The sequence below is a fragment of the Vigna radiata genome, chromosome 9, assembly GCF_000741045.1.
Source record: "Vigna radiata var. radiata cultivar VC1973A chromosome 9, Vradiata_ver6, whole genome shotgun sequence".
Lineage (NCBI taxonomy): Eukaryota > Viridiplantae > Streptophyta > Magnoliopsida > Fabales > Fabaceae > Vigna > Vigna radiata.
Window position 1 is genome coordinate 9104394 of NC_028359.1, and position 18099 is coordinate 9122492.

Sequence of the window (18099 nt, forward strand, 5' to 3'; positions counted from 1 at the left end):
TAGATGAATATCCCGAGTTATAAAATAACTTAGTAGTAAAATTAAAAAAAAAATGTGAATTCAACTTTTTCATTAATAATTTTAAAATGTAAATTTAGTTTAATAAATTTGAAATAAAATTGTTTAACTTTCTCATTAACAATCTAAAAATATAAAATTAATTTAATAGATTTGAAAAAAAAAAGATAGAAAAGATGATGAATTTAATTTGACACTAACATTTAACTACTATATTCAGTATAATTATTTTTGAATTAAGAATCAACTCCTTTTTAAATAACTAAATTACAGCAGTTTTTTAACAATAAAATACTAAATTGTGATATTTAATTAAAATATAAATTAAATTATTTAAGGAAAACATTATATGGTGGTTTTATAAAATAATAACTGTAAGAATAATTTCCTAAGAAAAATATTCATTAAGTGTTTCACATTTCAATGTGGTTTATAAATATATATATATATATATATATATATATATATATATATATATATATTACAGCTGTTTTTTAATAATAAATTATTAAATTGTGATATTTAATTAAAATATAACTTAAATAATTTAAGAGAAAACATTATATGTGAAAGAATCAGCCTTAAAATAGAGTCTGATACTCATGCGTTAGGGTTCTAAAGCGCCGCCCTTTACTATATCTCATCGCCAAGGCCTTTCTTTACAGATAAAGTAGTTAGGCATAACAAACAGTGAGATGGGAACAAAGGTAAAGAAAGCTACAAAGAAAAACATGAAAAGGGTTTCCTCTAACAAGCGATCTGAGGGTGCTGAGTTTTTGGTAAGCCGACAATACTGTGTGCTCTCTGTTCAGTTAATTTTTCCTTCGGTGACAAAGTAATTGAATGACATAACTGTTACAAGAACATTCAGATTTTTCTATAGAACATTTCTTTTTTCAGCATTTATATTTTGTTAAGAAATTTTGTTTTTCTGCCACATCGAAATGAAACATACTTTTTAACATTCTGGACAACTCAGCGGAGTAAATATAATTGAGATAGTTTAATTTATTAGCATTTGATAGGGGAGTTTATGCTGTGCTTCATTGGAATTGAAGAATGAAAAAGAAGTAAAAGTCACTTCCATGATGTGTTTACTTGTTTTAATCTGTTGATATTGTAAGATGATGTAGGACTAATGGTATGATTGTTAATGTTTTAGTTATGATTTTTTTTTATTATTTTGTCAATTGCAAATTTGTTGTATTAGATAAATGTCAAAAAGTAGGTGCCACTCTTATTAGAAGTACTTCGTGTATTTTGATTGTTTTTAATTAAATGCAAATTTTCTTTTTCTTTTTTATGCCTTGAATAGATTGTTACATGATTTTTCAGGTTACTAACTACCAAGATACTATACAAAAGAATCACCTTTTGCGTCTTGAATTTGAACAGTCTATGCGGGAACTTCAACGTCTTCTTTCTGAGTTAGAAGAATGGGTTGAAAGAGTTGGCGATGATGTATATGAAGATGAAGATTGAACTATGAAAAGGGTTTAAGAGTGGTTAAAACTTTATTTGTCGGTTATGAGAGTAAAAGGGACTGAAATAATTATGTGTTGTTAACGTAGTTTAGTATAAATACATTAGTTTATTAACATTCTTGTTATTAAGTATGTTCATGTTGTTGTGCCTTTCATTTTGTTTCACTTTATTCATTTTGTTATTAACATTCTTTTCAACTTTTGTCAATATTATGAAAAGCATTGTGAACAACAAATTCAACACACATTTTACTAACCTACTCTACCAAAAATCTATGAACAATATTGGCCTAAATGTAATTTGACAAATTATTGATATTGTTTAATGTTATACAAGACATATTGCTTACAACTCTAGATTTTTTAAAAAAATGCAATACAACAAAACAAATCAATATATGCAAACTACAAACATTGTCTTATAATCTTCATCAATACATACAATGCATTTAATCCTTTTACTTATGTCTTTATACATTTTCATCAAATTGTACCTTTAATCCACCTATAGGCAATCTCATACACATACAAATATTAACAACAATAAATGATACCAATCTTTGCTTAATGTGAAACAATTCATTGACACAAATCTAACGATTTACCATCTCTTTCAATAGAAGATAACAGATGTTTATAGATCTTTCTATATACAGACACAGTTTGAAAGGCGTCTCTCCAATCCAAACACACAATCAGTGTCCTTAAACATTTCGTTAATCTCAACAATGTATTTTGTCTTACACTATGTACCCGTAGAGACCAGGTAGCATGTGACAAGTCACCAAGGACATTCGGTTAACATCCTTGGCGCGATTGTAGCGTCCTCCTGTCGATAACATGCTAACCTTGTCAGTATTGTCAGTATCGGTCCAATTTTATCTAATGTCCCCGCAAGAATACCCGGTGCGGACACTGCGTCCTCCCACCGGTTGCATGCTAACCTTATCTATATCGTTCCGATACCACCAGAGGTTGGTCGTCCGGCTACGGTCGAAGGTCAGAGCATTAGAGCAGGATTAAGGTAAGACGTGATTAAGGGTATTGGGCCAGCATTGGGTCATGATTAAGATCTCGCTAATCACGGGTCCGTAGCGAAAACTATAAATAGAGATCAAAGGTATGAGGGAGTGGGTTGAGATTTATTGCACGTTTATTGCTGCTCTTTCTTTATTGAGTGAACAATACACTGATAGCGTTAGATGACCTTTGACAGGTACTCGATGAAACGTACTTCAAAGGAAGACTTGAAGATTGAGCTGAACGGAGATGACATATAGGAGATTGGAGGTGAAACAAACTTCCGAAAAGATAAAGTGTATAATTGTCGGTGATAACTCGACTCGACAACCAAAACACAATATAGTTGAAAACAAATCTAAAATATAGAAAAAAATAATAATAACCAACCATAGTGCTACTTCATCAATAATATCAAAATAATTGATACATCAACCGAAAAATACACAAGTTATCAAAAACACAAAAAATATAATACAAAACTAAGAACAAACAACTAAAATGCCAAAATAGAACTCGTGAAGTAGGTTTTTTGGGTTAAAACTTTAAAAGTTGAACCAAAAATATATTACATCATTAAAAGTGTGTAGTTTTTTATTTCCACATCTGCATATCAAAAAAATAAACAATAAACTAGTAACAAATTGACACATAAACTCTGTCAAATTGTTGTAAAAAACTGTAGTAAACATATAATTTTCCCTTACTCAATAATTATTTAATTATTTGTTATCAGTATGGGATTGGGGTAAAGTTAGATTATGAATTCTTCCTGTGAGAATTTATTTACAGAGCATTTGAAAATAGAAAAATTTCCCTCAACTTTTAACCTATTTGGTGACAACGTGAAAAATAAATTATTATTCTAAGAAATAAGAAATAAATACTTTTACTAATAGGTGAATATCTTGATTATAAAATAGCTTATTGGTAAAATTAAAAAGAAGAAGAAAAAAGATTATGGGTTCAATATTTTTATTATATATTTAAAAAATAAAATTAGTTTGACATATTTGAAAGAAAAAAGAAGTGATGGGTTTAATTGGATACTAAATTTTAACTAATATACAGTATGATTATTCTTGTATTAAGAATCAACTCCTTTCTAAATAACTAAATTACAGCAACTTTTTAACAATAAAATATTAAATTGTGATATATAATTGAAATATAAATTAAATTATTTTAGAAAAACATTATATGGTAGTTTTATAAAGGAATTAAATATGTTTTTAATCTCTTAATTTTTAGTAAAAATTGAAATTAGTTTCTTTTTAAAATTTTGTCTTAATTTAGTTAAAAAAAATATGAAATTAGTTTTTTAACTAAATTTTTTAAATTTAAAATTAACAAAATTTAATTAAAAAAAATAAATTTATATATTTATAAAATTGAGAATGTCAAAGTTTTAAAAAAAAAGACTGGTTCTAATTTTTACTAAAAATTAAAAAAACAAAAAAATATTCAACTGTATATAAAATAATAACTTTACGAATAATTTACTAAAGAAAATATTCATTAAAGTGTTTCACTATATATATATATATATATATATATTACAGTTGTTTTTTAATAGTAAAATATAAAATTGTCATATTTAATTAAAAATAAATTAAATTATTTAAGAAAAAAATTATATTGTGAAAGAATGAGCCTTAAAATATTGAGTCTGATAGGCATGGATTAGGGTTTTAGCGCAATCCCTCGCCACCCTCATTTACGATATCTTGTCGGCGAAGGTCTTTCTTTGCAGAGAAGTGGTTTGGCATAACAGACAGTGAGATGGGAACAAAGGCAAAGAAAGCTATGAAGAAGAACATGAAAAGGGCTTCCTCTAACAAGCCATCTGAAGGTGCTGATTTTTTGGTACGTTGATAATACGGATTCGGTGTGCTCTCGGTTCAGTTAACTTATCCTTTTATTTTTCAATTTATTTTGTCAGTATGGTGCTTAATTTATTTTTTTTTTCTGAATTGTTGAAGCCCTTAGAAGGTGGTCCTGCTCGCAAGTTCGCCGAACAGAAGCCGCCGGAGAATACCTCCGCGGTATTGCACGTATCCAGGATTCCGCATGGATTCTATGAGAAGGAGATGGAAGGTGCTCATGGATTTTTTTTTGTCAGATTTTTTATGGATTTTTTGGAGTGTGTGTTTATAATTGCATTTTGTAGGTTATTTTGGTCAATTTGGAACCATCAAAAGGTTGAGAATCGCGAGAAATAAAAAGGTTAGTTGCTTGCATGTTAACTTGTCTCCTTTAATGTCCTTGCTTGTTATTATTTGCATTATTGTGGGATTTTTGTCAATTTTATAATTATGGCATGCTATGTTTATTCTGATTTATTTACTCATGTAGTTAATTTTACCTATGGATTCAGTGATTATTTTTGTATAATCTTTTATTCTGGTGGATGGGTCTGTGATGTGCACGATATCATCAGGATAGATAATGCACCCCAAAGAGTTTCAATTTTGACATAATGCAATGTACGGTTGTATGGCGCAGAATTACTTTTCTTGTCTCGTGCTCTATTTGTTCATGAGTGGTCTTAATTGAAGAAATTGTTCCAATGCAGAATATCAATTGTGTTGTTAATAGTTATGAGTTTCTCAGAGATGTCGAAGCCTCTGAAATCAATCAATATTGTAGTAATTTTGCTTTTGTTTGGTCCTTACATTTTGAAAAAAAACTATGGGTTTTCAACCAACCATCAAGATATTTGTTTCATTAAATACTTTGGGGCTGGAATATTTGTCTGTTGTTACCCTTTTGAGTGATGATGGATATTGGTTTTAGTTGATTGATACTGATGATATATGTTTCTTGTTCTTTTACAGACAGGAAAATCAAGACATTTTGGATACATAGAATTTGAATCTCCTGAGGTATTTGTTCTTTCTGAAGATTAATTGATTGTGTTTGTAATAAAATTCAGTTTCCTTGTTTTAATAGTGCCTTGATTTTTAGGTTGCGAAAATTGTAGCTGATACTATGCACAATTATCTCCTTTTCGAGCACCTTCTCCAAGTTCATGTTGTACCTCCGGAGAATGTTCATTCAAGATTGTAAGTTATTAATCACATTTTTTTCGGATCTATTCCCTTCTAAGGATTCCTTTGTATGTTTTTCTTAATTGTAGACTTTAGTGTGTCCAACCATCAATTTTCTTTCCACCTCCTTCTTTTACACGCGTGAAAAAGAAAGATATCTATTTAGAGTATTGAAAAAAATCACTTAACAAATAGAGAATTAGGAATTCCCTCAAACATACAATGTACCTTGATTTAAGGTTAAAGATTTAGTTTCTTCTTTGAATATGACCAAAGGTAACAAATGAATGTGTGGCATTTTTCATCATAGATGGAGAGGATTCAGTTATCGTCACAAGCCATTGGATTATGTCCAAATTGAACGGAAGCGTCATGACAAGGTATCTAGTTCATTGGATAATAAAGTATATCTATCTGCTTGGTATTTCTCGTCTGATTCTCAGTATTAAGTTCTATTTCTTGATGCTGTCATTCCAGGAAAGAACCTTAGAAGAGCACAAAAAGTTGGTGGAGAGGATTCTAAAACATGACCAAAAACGACGGAAAAAGATAGAGGCTGCTGGCATTGATTACGAAAGCCCTGAGATTGTGAGCCTTTTGCTTTTATCATTCTGTGGTGGTTCATTTTTTTTCACAAATAGAGAATATTCTGCATCTTGAGTTTTGCTCTCATTTTACATATATAATTGCTCTTTGCAGATGGGTAACATCCAGCCTGCTCCAAAGAAAATAAAGTTTGACGACTGAGTTGGTAACCTCGAACACAAGAGTCTGCTGGTTTAGGATTTTTAGTATTAATATTTTCGCAGTTTTGGAACTTAGTTCTGAAACCTTGTATCCCTCAAATGTTTACCAGAAGCATGATCCATTTTATATATTCATAAACTTTTTAAGCAGTTGATCACTTTCATGCTCATTACTGTTTTACTTATTTTTTTTCACCTATCCCCACCCTATTTTCAAATAGCTCACTTTTTCATTAAAACCATTGCCCTTTTTTGGTTTTCAATTGCACTCTTAATTAGAGTTTGCGCACATTTATTGCTTCGCTTTTTTACTTTTTGTTAACATCGACAATCTGGCAAAAGATATTTCTCTTAATTTATTGACTTCTCAGAAATATTAAATGGAAAGGCAAAGTGGTTTTAATTGTGTATGTTGATAATAAAAAATTGGAAATGCCTATATTTGGTTCTGTGTGTAATATTTAATATTTTTTTATACTATTTATTAGTAATACACGGTTTTATTTAATATATTAAAAGTAATTATATAATTTTATCATCTATTTGAAAAGGTCGAGAATAATAGTTTGCAGACTCATGCTTTTGTTATCTAAAGGGACTCAAATTTACAAAATACTCTAAAGGGACTCAAATTTGGGTTCAATGGTAAAATAGTTCAAAGTTGGCTTTAGTTGGTTAAATGTTTAAAGAAACAAAAATGACCTATAATGCTATTTTCAACAAGTATTGTCAATAAGATTTAAGGTAAATTATGATAGTACTAGCAACATAAATGAAGAACTTGTTCAACATACTCTTGCATCAAACAAAATTGAAACATATGGGATTCATTGCTCATGGGGATAGTTACATTCCTGAAGGAGATGTGCTAAATGACGAGTTTGAGGTGATCAAGAAATGTTAGAGACTGTTATTGCTATTGGTTCTTCTAGTGATGTTGTTGGGTCTTCCTCCTTCATGGAAGAAAATATTGCTAATATGTGTAGGAGGATGAAATGAACATTCCTCAAATAACTAGGCATGAAGAAGTATGTAGTTTAATTAGGAATTTAGACATTAAAGTTTCTCACTTGGAAGAGAAATTTGATAATTATTTTGCTGATATTAATGATGATATGGGTGCTAAATTCTAAATTAATAAAATAATTTTTCCTTTGTCTTCAGTATTCTATGAGTTGTCTAATTTAAGGAGAGTTAAATTTTATTATTATGTTATCAGATTTAGGGGGAGTTATCTCCATAGTTATTTTTTGTTTATGATAAAAAAACGGGGAAATTTTTTAAAGCAAAGCATGATTCTTTAGGATTATTTAATGTTTTTTTCTTGTATAGTTTTGTATTTGCAAGTTATTGCAAATCATCATAAAAAATGGAGAGATAGTTTGCAAAAGAAAAAGAGGATGAAGATCAATATTAAAGAATAAATTTTGATAATGATAAAAACAAGATCGTAAAGACAAAAGATATTGAAAAACTTGTATGTTATTAAGTTTTTTTTAATAAGTCATATACTGGGAAATAAATTATCTGTGAGACTTAGCTTGGAGAATCACACAGTAACATGAACAAAGATTATTCAAGAAATGTTTTATTTTTTTTATATAAACTTTATGATAATTGATTATCACTAATGACGATTGATTATCTAAATGAAATCAATATTTTTATAAAAAACTTTGTGATAATAATTTATTCATTTCTAGCAATAGATTATTGCAAAGAGAAAATGTTTTTAGAAAAGTTTCTATGATAATCGATTATTTGAAGAGATAATCGATTATCATTGGAAGTTGTAACTTTATTGTTAGGTTCTTGACCTAATTTTTGAAAGAGAATGTCTATATTATTTGGTTAAACCTAACTTTGATAATAACTTTTCATTCAAAGGTTTAGAGTTATGACTGTTAGAGAAACTCTTTGTGTTTGTGAAAAGAGACTTTGATAATTGAGTGTGGGTAGAGAGATAATTTTCACCAAGTGGGTTCTTGGGTGAATGAGTGCTATTGTTGCTAAGAAAAATTGTTCATCCTTTGTGTGACATAAAGGAGGCAGTTCATTCCTTGTGTGAAGGAAGATGTTTTTTTATCTTTTGTGTCTTCAAGAGAGGTGTTTTCTAATTCTTAAACTTTTTCTTTTGTGATTGTTGCTAATTTTAGTTTTACCAATTTTTGTGTGTCTATTATCATGAGTAAATAAACTCTTTCTTAGTTTTAATCTTGTTTAATAATCAAGTTTAGTGTGTTTTGTATTTTAGTTGTTTTATGCTTGTTTTACCTCCAATCTCTTTATTTAAATGTGTGAAATAAATGAATAGAGAATAAGTGTAGGAAAACGAGTAAGAACTCAATGGAGGATGTTTTGAACAAGAAAATATCAATTTGAAGCAAATACCCACGTTGGGCACCATTAGAATCACGCCCAATGCTTCAATTACAAAATGTTGTCCAACTACCTGGGGCTAAGCACCACATTTGTAAGATTGAGTGCCATCAGCCCCTATAGAGTGTTGAGTGGTGGAAAAATGGCACTGAGCACTCTTTAGTGCTAAAGAACTTGCACTTAGCGATGCATAATAACGTTAAGTAGTGGTTTCATAGAGAACCACTTTCGCATTTTAACTAATGACATTTAGCGATATTGATATGGCGTTGAGCGATGGTGTCATTGACATGTCAATATGAGTTATTTATTCATGTTTTCCTGAAGGGTTTTGGACACTCTCTCCTCACACACTTCATTATTTACCTAGAGCAAATGGGATAGGCCCTTGGAGGCTGTTTAGGGTGTTGGGAAGCTCTCCCTTCTCCACCTTGGGCTACAATCTTCATCAATGGTGATTTTGTCCCTTTTGGGTCGAGAAGGAAGATGAGTCACGGATTAGAGATGGAAATGCAAAAAGGAAGTGTGATTGAAGCATATATTAGAGGCAAATAACCTTGGGGAAGGGCATGCATCTCTCTTTGTTTCAATTTCTTCTTTATTTCTTCAATTTGTAAACTTTAGGTTCTCTATCATGCAAAGTTAACCCTATTTGTTAAGATTAGATGTAAAATTGAATCTTGTGTATTTTGTGATATTATACATATGCTTTTCCATTTCAAAGTTAGTATTTGATTTCTATTCTTAATGTTTTTTTGTGGCTTGATTATTGGTTTTTAAAGTGTTTGAAAATGTCTTTCGAACCTAGAACTGAAATTGAATACCTAATATAGCTTGTATTTAGGATAAAACATGATTCATTATTAATTTTAATACTCTTGAGCTTAATGTATGGTTGCTTGTTGAGGATTCAAGAAATTGCAATTTGATGAGTTATTATAAGCTCAAAGTCACTAGGAATACGATTTGAGTAAACCTGAGTTGATTTTGACATGAATTTGGAATTGAAACAATTGTGTATGCACAATAATGAAGTTGATAAAATCTAGTCTGGACATTTGTAAATAGTCTGTTTATTTTTCCTTGCATACCAACTGTTTGATAAAAATAAAAAAAAAAGTTTCTTTGTATGTTTGCGAGATTTGTTATCAATTATTCATTACGTGCTATCAATTATTCATTACGTGCTATCGATGTACCCATTGTTTTTCAGTGTTGTAAATTTGCTTTATTTTAGTGTTTAAGTTAATACTAAATTTAGAATCTTTTAATATGAACCAATATAAAATACATATATATTTTTCTCTTTTCCTACCTTTTTTATATTATATGTTATTATTATATATAAAAAAAATATTTAATTGAACATTGATCTTAAAAATCAATAAAAGCTTTTTAAAAATACAACTTTTATGAACAAACTAATTCTATTTTGTCCAAATATAATTATTTTGCTACTTAATTTTAACAATATATATATATATATATATATATATATATATATATATATAATATAATATTATATAATATATGTAGTTTTTGAGATATACGGAATATATATCTATAAAAAAATGAAGTAAAGATGTTTCATTCAACTGTTTCACCTTACTTTACCTTGTAATATATTTAAGTTTTATTTAAATTCAGAATCGAACTCTTACCCCTTTTTATGAGAATAACAAGCTATTTATTTATCATCTATCCCAACCATCCTCGAGAAAATTTATTCAAAATAATCAAATACACATTTAAGTTAATGGATGATTAAAACTTACAAATCAAAATTAATCCAACTAATATTTTTAAATTTTCTCTTTAAAAAGAATTAAATATATGTATATATATATAAATTCGGTTTAACAATTTTTAATTTTTTGCTTTCCAAAAATACACATTAAAACAATTTTTAGATATATTAAATATTTATTCATGAAAAAAGTGTTAATATATGAAATTAATTTTTATTATATAGATTTTACTTTTAATTAATTTTTTAGTAAATTAAAACGGATTCAGTTAATTGTAATTCAAAATAAAATTCAATGATCTGAACACGGTGTAATGAGGATTTAAATTCACCCCCACCTTGTCCTCCTAAAAGATGACATGATTAAAATGAAAGAGGTTCACGATTTTAATACCCTTTCCTACTATTTTCTGATTTTACCGGATTGGAGTAAATTAACAAACAATATTTCGTTGACTCATTATTTAAATTTAAATTTATATTTATTTTGAATCGTCTATATATTAAATATTAAATTATTAATTATATTTTAATTTGAACAAGAAAAATATAATTTATATATAATTAATTTAATTAGTTGTAAAATATAACATCAAATAATGAATTAATAAAAAGTAAAAAATACAATACAATTGTGATATTTAAATTTTCATTGTATTTATTCTTGGAAAGTTAAAGACAAAATCTTCATAGTTTAAAAGAAATAAAAATATTTGGTGCTGGATCGGGATGTTGATTATAACTTTTGATAAAAATTTAATGTAGAGATTGATTATAAAATTAGAAAGTCAAATTTACTTTTATTATTATAAAAGATTGACAAATAATTAAAAATTAAAATGTTAAGACTTCAAACATATAAAACAAAAAACATACAATATAAATAATAACTTGTTTTGAAATTTATCTTCCACAATTTTCAATGACTAAATTATCCCCTAGAAGAATAAATTATCCTTTAAAAAAATTTGTCCGCCTAAAACTAAAGTTTTTGGGTGAAGACTTCAATCATAAGATCTCAATTAAAATTAAAAATTGATACTAAAAGTCTTAAATAAGTAGATCAAAATTTTAATTTTAAAACAGAAAAGATTTTCACTTCAATTTATGCAGGTCTATTATTAGCTGATGTTCTTGAGGTTTCATCTGTGAGGATGTTCTTGACTTCAATTTTTGTGTTTTATTTCCAGTGCTAAAGAGTATAGTATATATAAGCAGGACCCAATTCTTTATTGCAAAATCAATGAATGACAACAAGCTATTATAACAATAGAATACAGAGGTAAAACCCTCAGGTATAAACTACAATTTTCTATTTAAGTAATAACAAAATATGTGAGACAACAGAACAAGCAACCAATACTGATATGACCTGGAAAACAATAACAAGATGGACAGTAAATCAGCATCCTATTCACATATATTAATGATAAATTATATTTCTATGTGATTGGCTGGGGAATGAATGATGCAAATATGGAAAGACCTATTTATATAAACTCTATTAGTATCCAACGTATGAAAACGAATAAAATATCAAATACAGATCCTTTTGGTTGTGCCTTTAATCGTAAAGTTTCTGCAACATCATCACTTCCACAAAAGGGAGTTGTTATCGAGTATGAGTTTAAACATTTTTTAAGTAGAAAAGTCTAAATTTAATAAGAATGGAAAGAGGTAATAAAACAAAACCAAATCAAGCGCAGACATGACCCATCCTAATATGCTAAAATTAGAGGCTACAACTTGGATGATTCAATTGAGAATATTCTTGCCCCTTCATCACTAACCACACGACATGAAGAATATCTAAAAGCATTACCAAAAGATGGTTGATCGTGTTTGAAAAGCAAAACCAACAAGAATTGATTCATTACCACTTTGGAAGGATGATACTAACATGCAAGAATTTTAAAATGCTAAACAAAAAAAAATAAAATCTAAACTTCAATCTACTCAGTGAATTGATTACTTCCACTAGTTAGATGCGTGATCATGAAGACAAGTAGTACAGTAAAATGCATCAGTATAAAATATATGCTTATATATAATTCATGATGCAACATTTACCTCCAAATTTCCACCATGGACTCAAGGTTAACATGCTCATTCAGCCTGCAAATAAGACAGACGAACATCAACTCCAAGAAATATTACAGTTGAAATAGCATGATTAGAAAACTTAATTTTCATGAAAAATAATAATCATGTCTCTGGTGAAAAGTTGATCATTTATAATTTAGAGTTACTCCTTAAACTTCTCAGGAAGTTCTCACTCGTCTGACAAGTGAAAAATAGAAGGATCACATGCAATGTACATTTTCATTTGTACTTTTAATTTAGGTTGCAATTTAAGTATGTTTCAAAAGCTTTTCATCTCAAGAATCCTTTCCTTACGAGACCAGAAAGTAGTTTGGTTGGAAAGTCAATATCTACTACAAGCATCTAACGGTTGAAACTTTTGCTATTCTCCATAATTGCAAACTAGGCTTCACATAATTGCTACAATAGTTGATTCAAAGAGTAGTCTAATCAGAAAACTTTATATCCCTCGAGGGTATAAGAATGTTTGAGGATTAAGGCTTCATGTTTCTCAAACGTACAATAGTAGGTTTTGCCATTAAAGAATGTTCTAGATAATTAATAAATGTTTTTTCCTCTTGTATTTATATTAAAAACATAGGTTAAGAGCCAGCAATTGGTTCTTGAAAGTTTTCATGAAGGCCAAGCAAACAAGCTTACTGAATTCATAATTGTGTCCAATTGAGATTTATGTTAATATATATATATTTATTTATTCGGAAAAAAATATATCAACCCTATCATTGATGTATACTAAACAAATAAAATTGATAATGAAAAAAAAGGGTAATCAAAGTTTTATTTAAATATTATAGTTTTACAACATTTGCATATGAAAAATTAACATCATAATAATGTATATAAAATTAAACATCTTAAAATATTCAGGCAGGACAAGAGTCGATCATTAGTGAAATTATTATAGTATACAATACAGCACACTTTACTATCAAGACAGGTACATTACTAATTAACAAGGAAGACAATGGTTCCCAAATTTTGTCTTTGATACAAAATGGAACTTATACATATAAAGTCTTGACATAAGACGAACATAATGATTTACCTTCTCATTCTTCGGACCAAAAATTCCTTTCACTGTCTCAAATACCTCTTCAACAGATCTCGCAGCGTTGATCTACAAAAGAAACAATTTATTGACGTCCCTACAAAAGAAACTAAGAAACTTATGAAACTATGGTAGAAGCACAACTATAAATTACCTTGCGAACTTTTCCTTTTGCATCATAATAATTAATCACCGGAAGACTAGACTCCAAGAACACCTTGAAACGCTTCCTTATTGTTTCAATATTGTCATCTTCTCGACCCTTAATAATTAAGAAATGGTCCTCGGTGATGACTAGCAAAAGGAAATACAAATAACTAAAACCAAACAAAAATAAACCTAAACCTGGTTCCTACTAAGAAGTCGCCTCTCCATCTCTTCCTCAGGGCAATCAAAAAATAGGACAAAAGCTGGCTCTATTCCTGTCTGCAAATCCATAATGCATTTTGGAAATCAAAGTTAGAACACCATAATCCATATTGGAATAGTTAAAATTTTATTTATTTAAATTTTAGTATCTCAATTACCACTTTCTCAAATGCTGCACGATTTTCCTCATTGCGGGGAAAACCATCAATCAGAAATTTGTCATTGCCACTTTCCTTCATTGCTTTTTGTAAGAGCTTAATTGTTACCTCAGAGGGAACAATTTTACCTTCTTTAATCATATTCTGAATCATTGTACTGTCAAACATATGAAATGAATGAGAAGTTAATGGCAAATGATATAGACCATTTAAGCCCAACAATACAAAAAATGGTAGACTAACAACAGTGTCCATCGCTCAGCAGACAAAGTTCAAAAGGAATAAAGTATACAAAAATAGATATAATTAGATATTTCGCAGAAGATGAACATGAGTACGTGACCTAACATCAATGTTATGGAATAATTTACATCTTTATTGACTAAAAAGCAAAAAAAAAAGGGGGACAAAATGTACTCATCCACAACTCTGGGAAATTTTCCCGTGATATAATCAAAGAAGCCAAAAGCACAATATGATGTTGAATCCACATGCATATCTATCAATTTTGTGAAAAGAAAAAGATTATGTCGCCCTTTTCAATTATATACTTATTTCTATAACTTCATAATAAATGAAGTTCTCATAAATAAGAGAACTGCATAAAAAAGGAAATGAAGTCTCACATTAGAACAAAAAATTTAAAGATTCTAGGCAAAGAAACAGGGCAATCTTCATACATGTGTGGCAACAAAAAAAAGTTTTTTCTGTGCATATATAATTTTTAATAAAGTAACAAGATGAAAATTACTACCTATTGAAAAGCTAATCAATTGATGTTTCTAATAGAGACAAGATATACTGTAACTGGTCAATCCAGAACAGGTTTATGAATTTATGAATAACATATTAACATAAATAATATAACTTGTACCCACCCATTCTCAGAACCAGATTTGATTTCTGCTCGCAGAAGATCCCCTGCACTGAGGTGAGTATACTGAAAATTGTCAACAATATTTGCACATTGCGTACCCTTTCCACTGCCTGGGCCACCTATACCATTATCAGATCAATAACCAACTTAAAAGTCAGAAAAAAACGCACAGTAAATTCCAATAAACACATTAAACATAAATGATAAATAAATTCACTCGTTGAAAGGAAAGGGGTCATAACAAAAAGTTGTGTACCATAAGCTAAACAACAAAAAATAAGCCCTTGTATTAGCGATTGCAAATAATTTATAAATACCCAGAATCAAAGTATTCATTATAGCTTACGAGTATTTGTATATTATTTCTTAAAATATTCCTGTGAAAGTTCAATAACAAAAAAGTAATAATGTCATCAGACAAATTTCTTGTCTAAATGGTAGACACATTTAAGCTGAGAAACTAGAAAAACAGTTAAGTGACGATTCAGGATTTGCAATACAGCTCGTGCATGTAAACTGAAGCAATGAAGAAAAGAATCTCAAGGGATTAAAAAAACCTTTTCAGTAGAAAATCACAACATTTTCAAAAGACCAAACTGTTACTAATGAGTGGAACACGGGCAAGATCTATGGCATGAAATTACAACGTAAGGGTCATCTTCAACAATTTGAAACAAAGTTCATGCACCAGAATTTGATTCAAAGTTCTTTTAGAGGGAATATAGGAGATGCTTAACTTAAATGAAACCCATAACTGCTTACCTAAGACAAAAACAACTGTAGGATTTTTCTCTGTGAGGCTTCCATTTGCATCCTACAATGAATGATTAAAAAGAGTCTAAATATACACTTCATTAAAAATATCTGAGCAATAGAACAAAAGGCTATAAAACTAAGCTTAAAGCTTATGTTGGTTTTATAGAACAAAAAGATAACTATGTTTTGCGGGATATAGTACCAACATTGCGCAATCAAGGAAAAACATTTTCAATATTCAAACCTACACAAATGTTCACTTTAATATGGTTTAAAAAAATAACAAGTGAAAATACAAAACAAATTCTAGAAGTGAATCCATGAATACCTTGTTTGCAGCTTCAACACTTCCCATTAGTAGCACCTAAATGTGTTTATCTGTAAAAAAATATCAAGTATTTGTGAGTCAAATAGAAGTGATCTGAGTCAAAAACATAAAACTAAAGCACTTATATTACAATATCCCTTAGGTATCGTTAATCATTAACATATTCCAGAATAACATCATAATTAATTAGCTAAACTTCCATAGAAAAATGAAGTCATTTCCTTAATGCCAAAGCATAAAGGCTTCAAATACAAGCAAAAACTACTAATTTATGCACTGATTAAAAAGAATAACTAACATCATTTAATTTCGCTAATCACGTAAAAATGAACTTTTTCCTAACGTGCCATTTATTGTAACTTGTTCAACAATTAAAAGAATAGTCAGATATAGAATTACTTTTAGAATAATATACACAAATCAGTTAACATATAATTAGAATTTAGCATAGTTTCATAACTTTTTATTTATACTCGATAATAGAGAACATTTAAAACATATCTGATCCATAAAATTATAGAATACTTCTGCTTGAATTAAAACATTAAAGGGTGAATTGATCTTATAATGCATTTACACGATACTCTAAATACTCACATGCTTAAACAGTTTCTATATTCACCTAAATTCGCTCAACAGATCAACATGCAATACTCTCATTCAATTCTCCGCTAAGCTTATCACTCAAAATCATTCAGCGCAACCAGCATCATAATTTAGATCTACAGAAAACAAGCCAGAATCACATCTCAGAAACTAACTAAACAACTAGCCTACCAATTACATCCACAAGAAAATGAACATCAGAAAACTGAAAATAAGATCACGATCGCCGAATCGTTTACAATTGAGGTGAATTTTCGTTCCGTTTCAACATTCGATAACGGAATCGAACAATGCACAAACGAATCAAGAGACTCGAGAAATTAAACAAGTTACAAAAGGCGCAGATCGGAGATCTGCAAAGCCAGATCTCGGCAAGATTCAAAGAGATCTCGAGAGAGCAAACGAAGCGAATAGAAAATTCAAACCTGATTACGAGATTCTGAGTTAGGTCTTACCTTAGACGAGTGAGAATGAGAAAGAGAGAGAGAAAGTGAGGGAGGGATAAATAGAAGAATGAAGAGGGGAATTTCAATGGTTGTGTGCTATTTATAGAGTTAGAAGAAAGAAGAGAAACAAAAGGAGGTGAATTTTTTTTATTCTCTTTTTTAGAGAGAAAAAGAGAGAAGTGAAGCTGACGAAAGAGGAAGAAGGTCGTTTTTAATAGTCGGTAGGGGCAAAATAGGAAAGATGTGTTTGCGTGATTGTAACGGCTACAATCATGATTTCCCAGCAACTAAGGAGGGTGGTGAGATTCTTCTGTTAACTACGGTGTAACTTTCCTTCTCAAGAAATAAAAAATAAAAAATAAAAATTCTCTGAAAAACACCTATTCTAATTAATTTAAAGTAGAAAAACAAAATTGACAAATTTTAGGAATATAAGATCACTTATCACTATCTTAAGATCGACTTATATATTGATATAAATCTAAACACTTGTATTAAAGTTTAGATAACCATGTAATTAAAATTCATAATTTTTTAATTATTCAATATATAGATTAATATAGAGAAAAAAAGTGTAATAAGAAGAGAACATATTTCTATAAAATATCTTTAAATTTATTATAATTTGAATAATATAGATATAATTTAAACCATATTACTTATTTGTCTTTTTATATTATTTGCTTTGTTATTTATATTTAATAATACAAAATATCTTATTATGTAGTAAACGTATTTTCTTTTCAAGTTAGTAAGTAGATGTCTTATGCGAGAAAATTAGACTAATTATAATTTTAATAATATGTATATACTATTTACTAAATAACTTGTTTGTTTTTATTGTCTTTGCTTGCATTTTATAACATAAAACATATTCAAAATAATTTATTGCACTATAAAAAATCAATTTAATAGTAAAAGAACAATTCAGGCAAAAAAAAATATACTTAACATTATTTCTATA

The 18099-nt window shown here is 28.9% G+C and overlaps 2 protein-coding genes across 5 annotated transcripts; one reads left to right on the plus strand and one right to left on the minus strand.

The window, feature by feature from the left end:
* The first annotated feature begins 4184 nt into the window (after nucleotides 1-4184).
* LOC106773704 (uncharacterized RNA-binding protein C1827.05c) lies at nucleotides 4185-6488 on the plus strand. The gene is made up of 8 exons (XM_014660443.2): nucleotides 4185-4388; nucleotides 4505-4619; nucleotides 4693-4748; nucleotides 5360-5407; nucleotides 5490-5587; nucleotides 5883-5952; nucleotides 6050-6160; nucleotides 6272-6488. Exons 1-8 carry the CDS (start codon nucleotides 4305-4307, stop codon nucleotides 6317-6319), a joined length of 630 nt encoding a protein of 209 aa, XP_014515929.1. The 5' UTR covers nucleotides 4185-4304; the 3' UTR covers nucleotides 6320-6488.
* Nucleotides 6489-11646: 5158 nt separating this feature from the next.
* Nucleotides 11647-17292, minus strand: LOC106774336 (UMP-CMP kinase 3). Of its 4 annotated transcripts, XM_022786058.1 has the most exons (10): nucleotides 17115-17281; nucleotides 16084-16133; nucleotides 15762-15813; nucleotides 15001-15118; nucleotides 14123-14279; nucleotides 13941-14021; nucleotides 13750-13857; nucleotides 13593-13664; nucleotides 12515-12559; nucleotides 11647-11816 (listed from the first exon to the last, which is right to left on the minus strand). In XM_022786058.1, exons 2-9 carry the CDS (start codon nucleotides 16108-16110, stop codon nucleotides 12551-12553), a joined length of 624 nt encoding a protein of 207 aa, XP_022641779.1. In that variant the 5' UTR covers nucleotides 16111-16133; nucleotides 17115-17281; the 3' UTR covers nucleotides 11647-11816; nucleotides 12515-12550. The 4 variants fall into 4 exon arrangements, with proteins under 4 accessions (XP_022641779.1, XP_014516779.1, XP_014516780.1 ...); XM_014661293.2 differs by lacking the exons at nucleotides 11647-11816; nucleotides 12515-12559 and having other exon boundaries at nucleotides 13408-13664; nucleotides 17145-17292; XM_014661294.2 differs by lacking the exons at nucleotides 11647-11816; nucleotides 12515-12559 and having other exon boundaries at nucleotides 13408-13664; nucleotides 17115-17289.
* Between the last annotated feature and the right edge of the window lie 807 nt (nucleotides 17293-18099).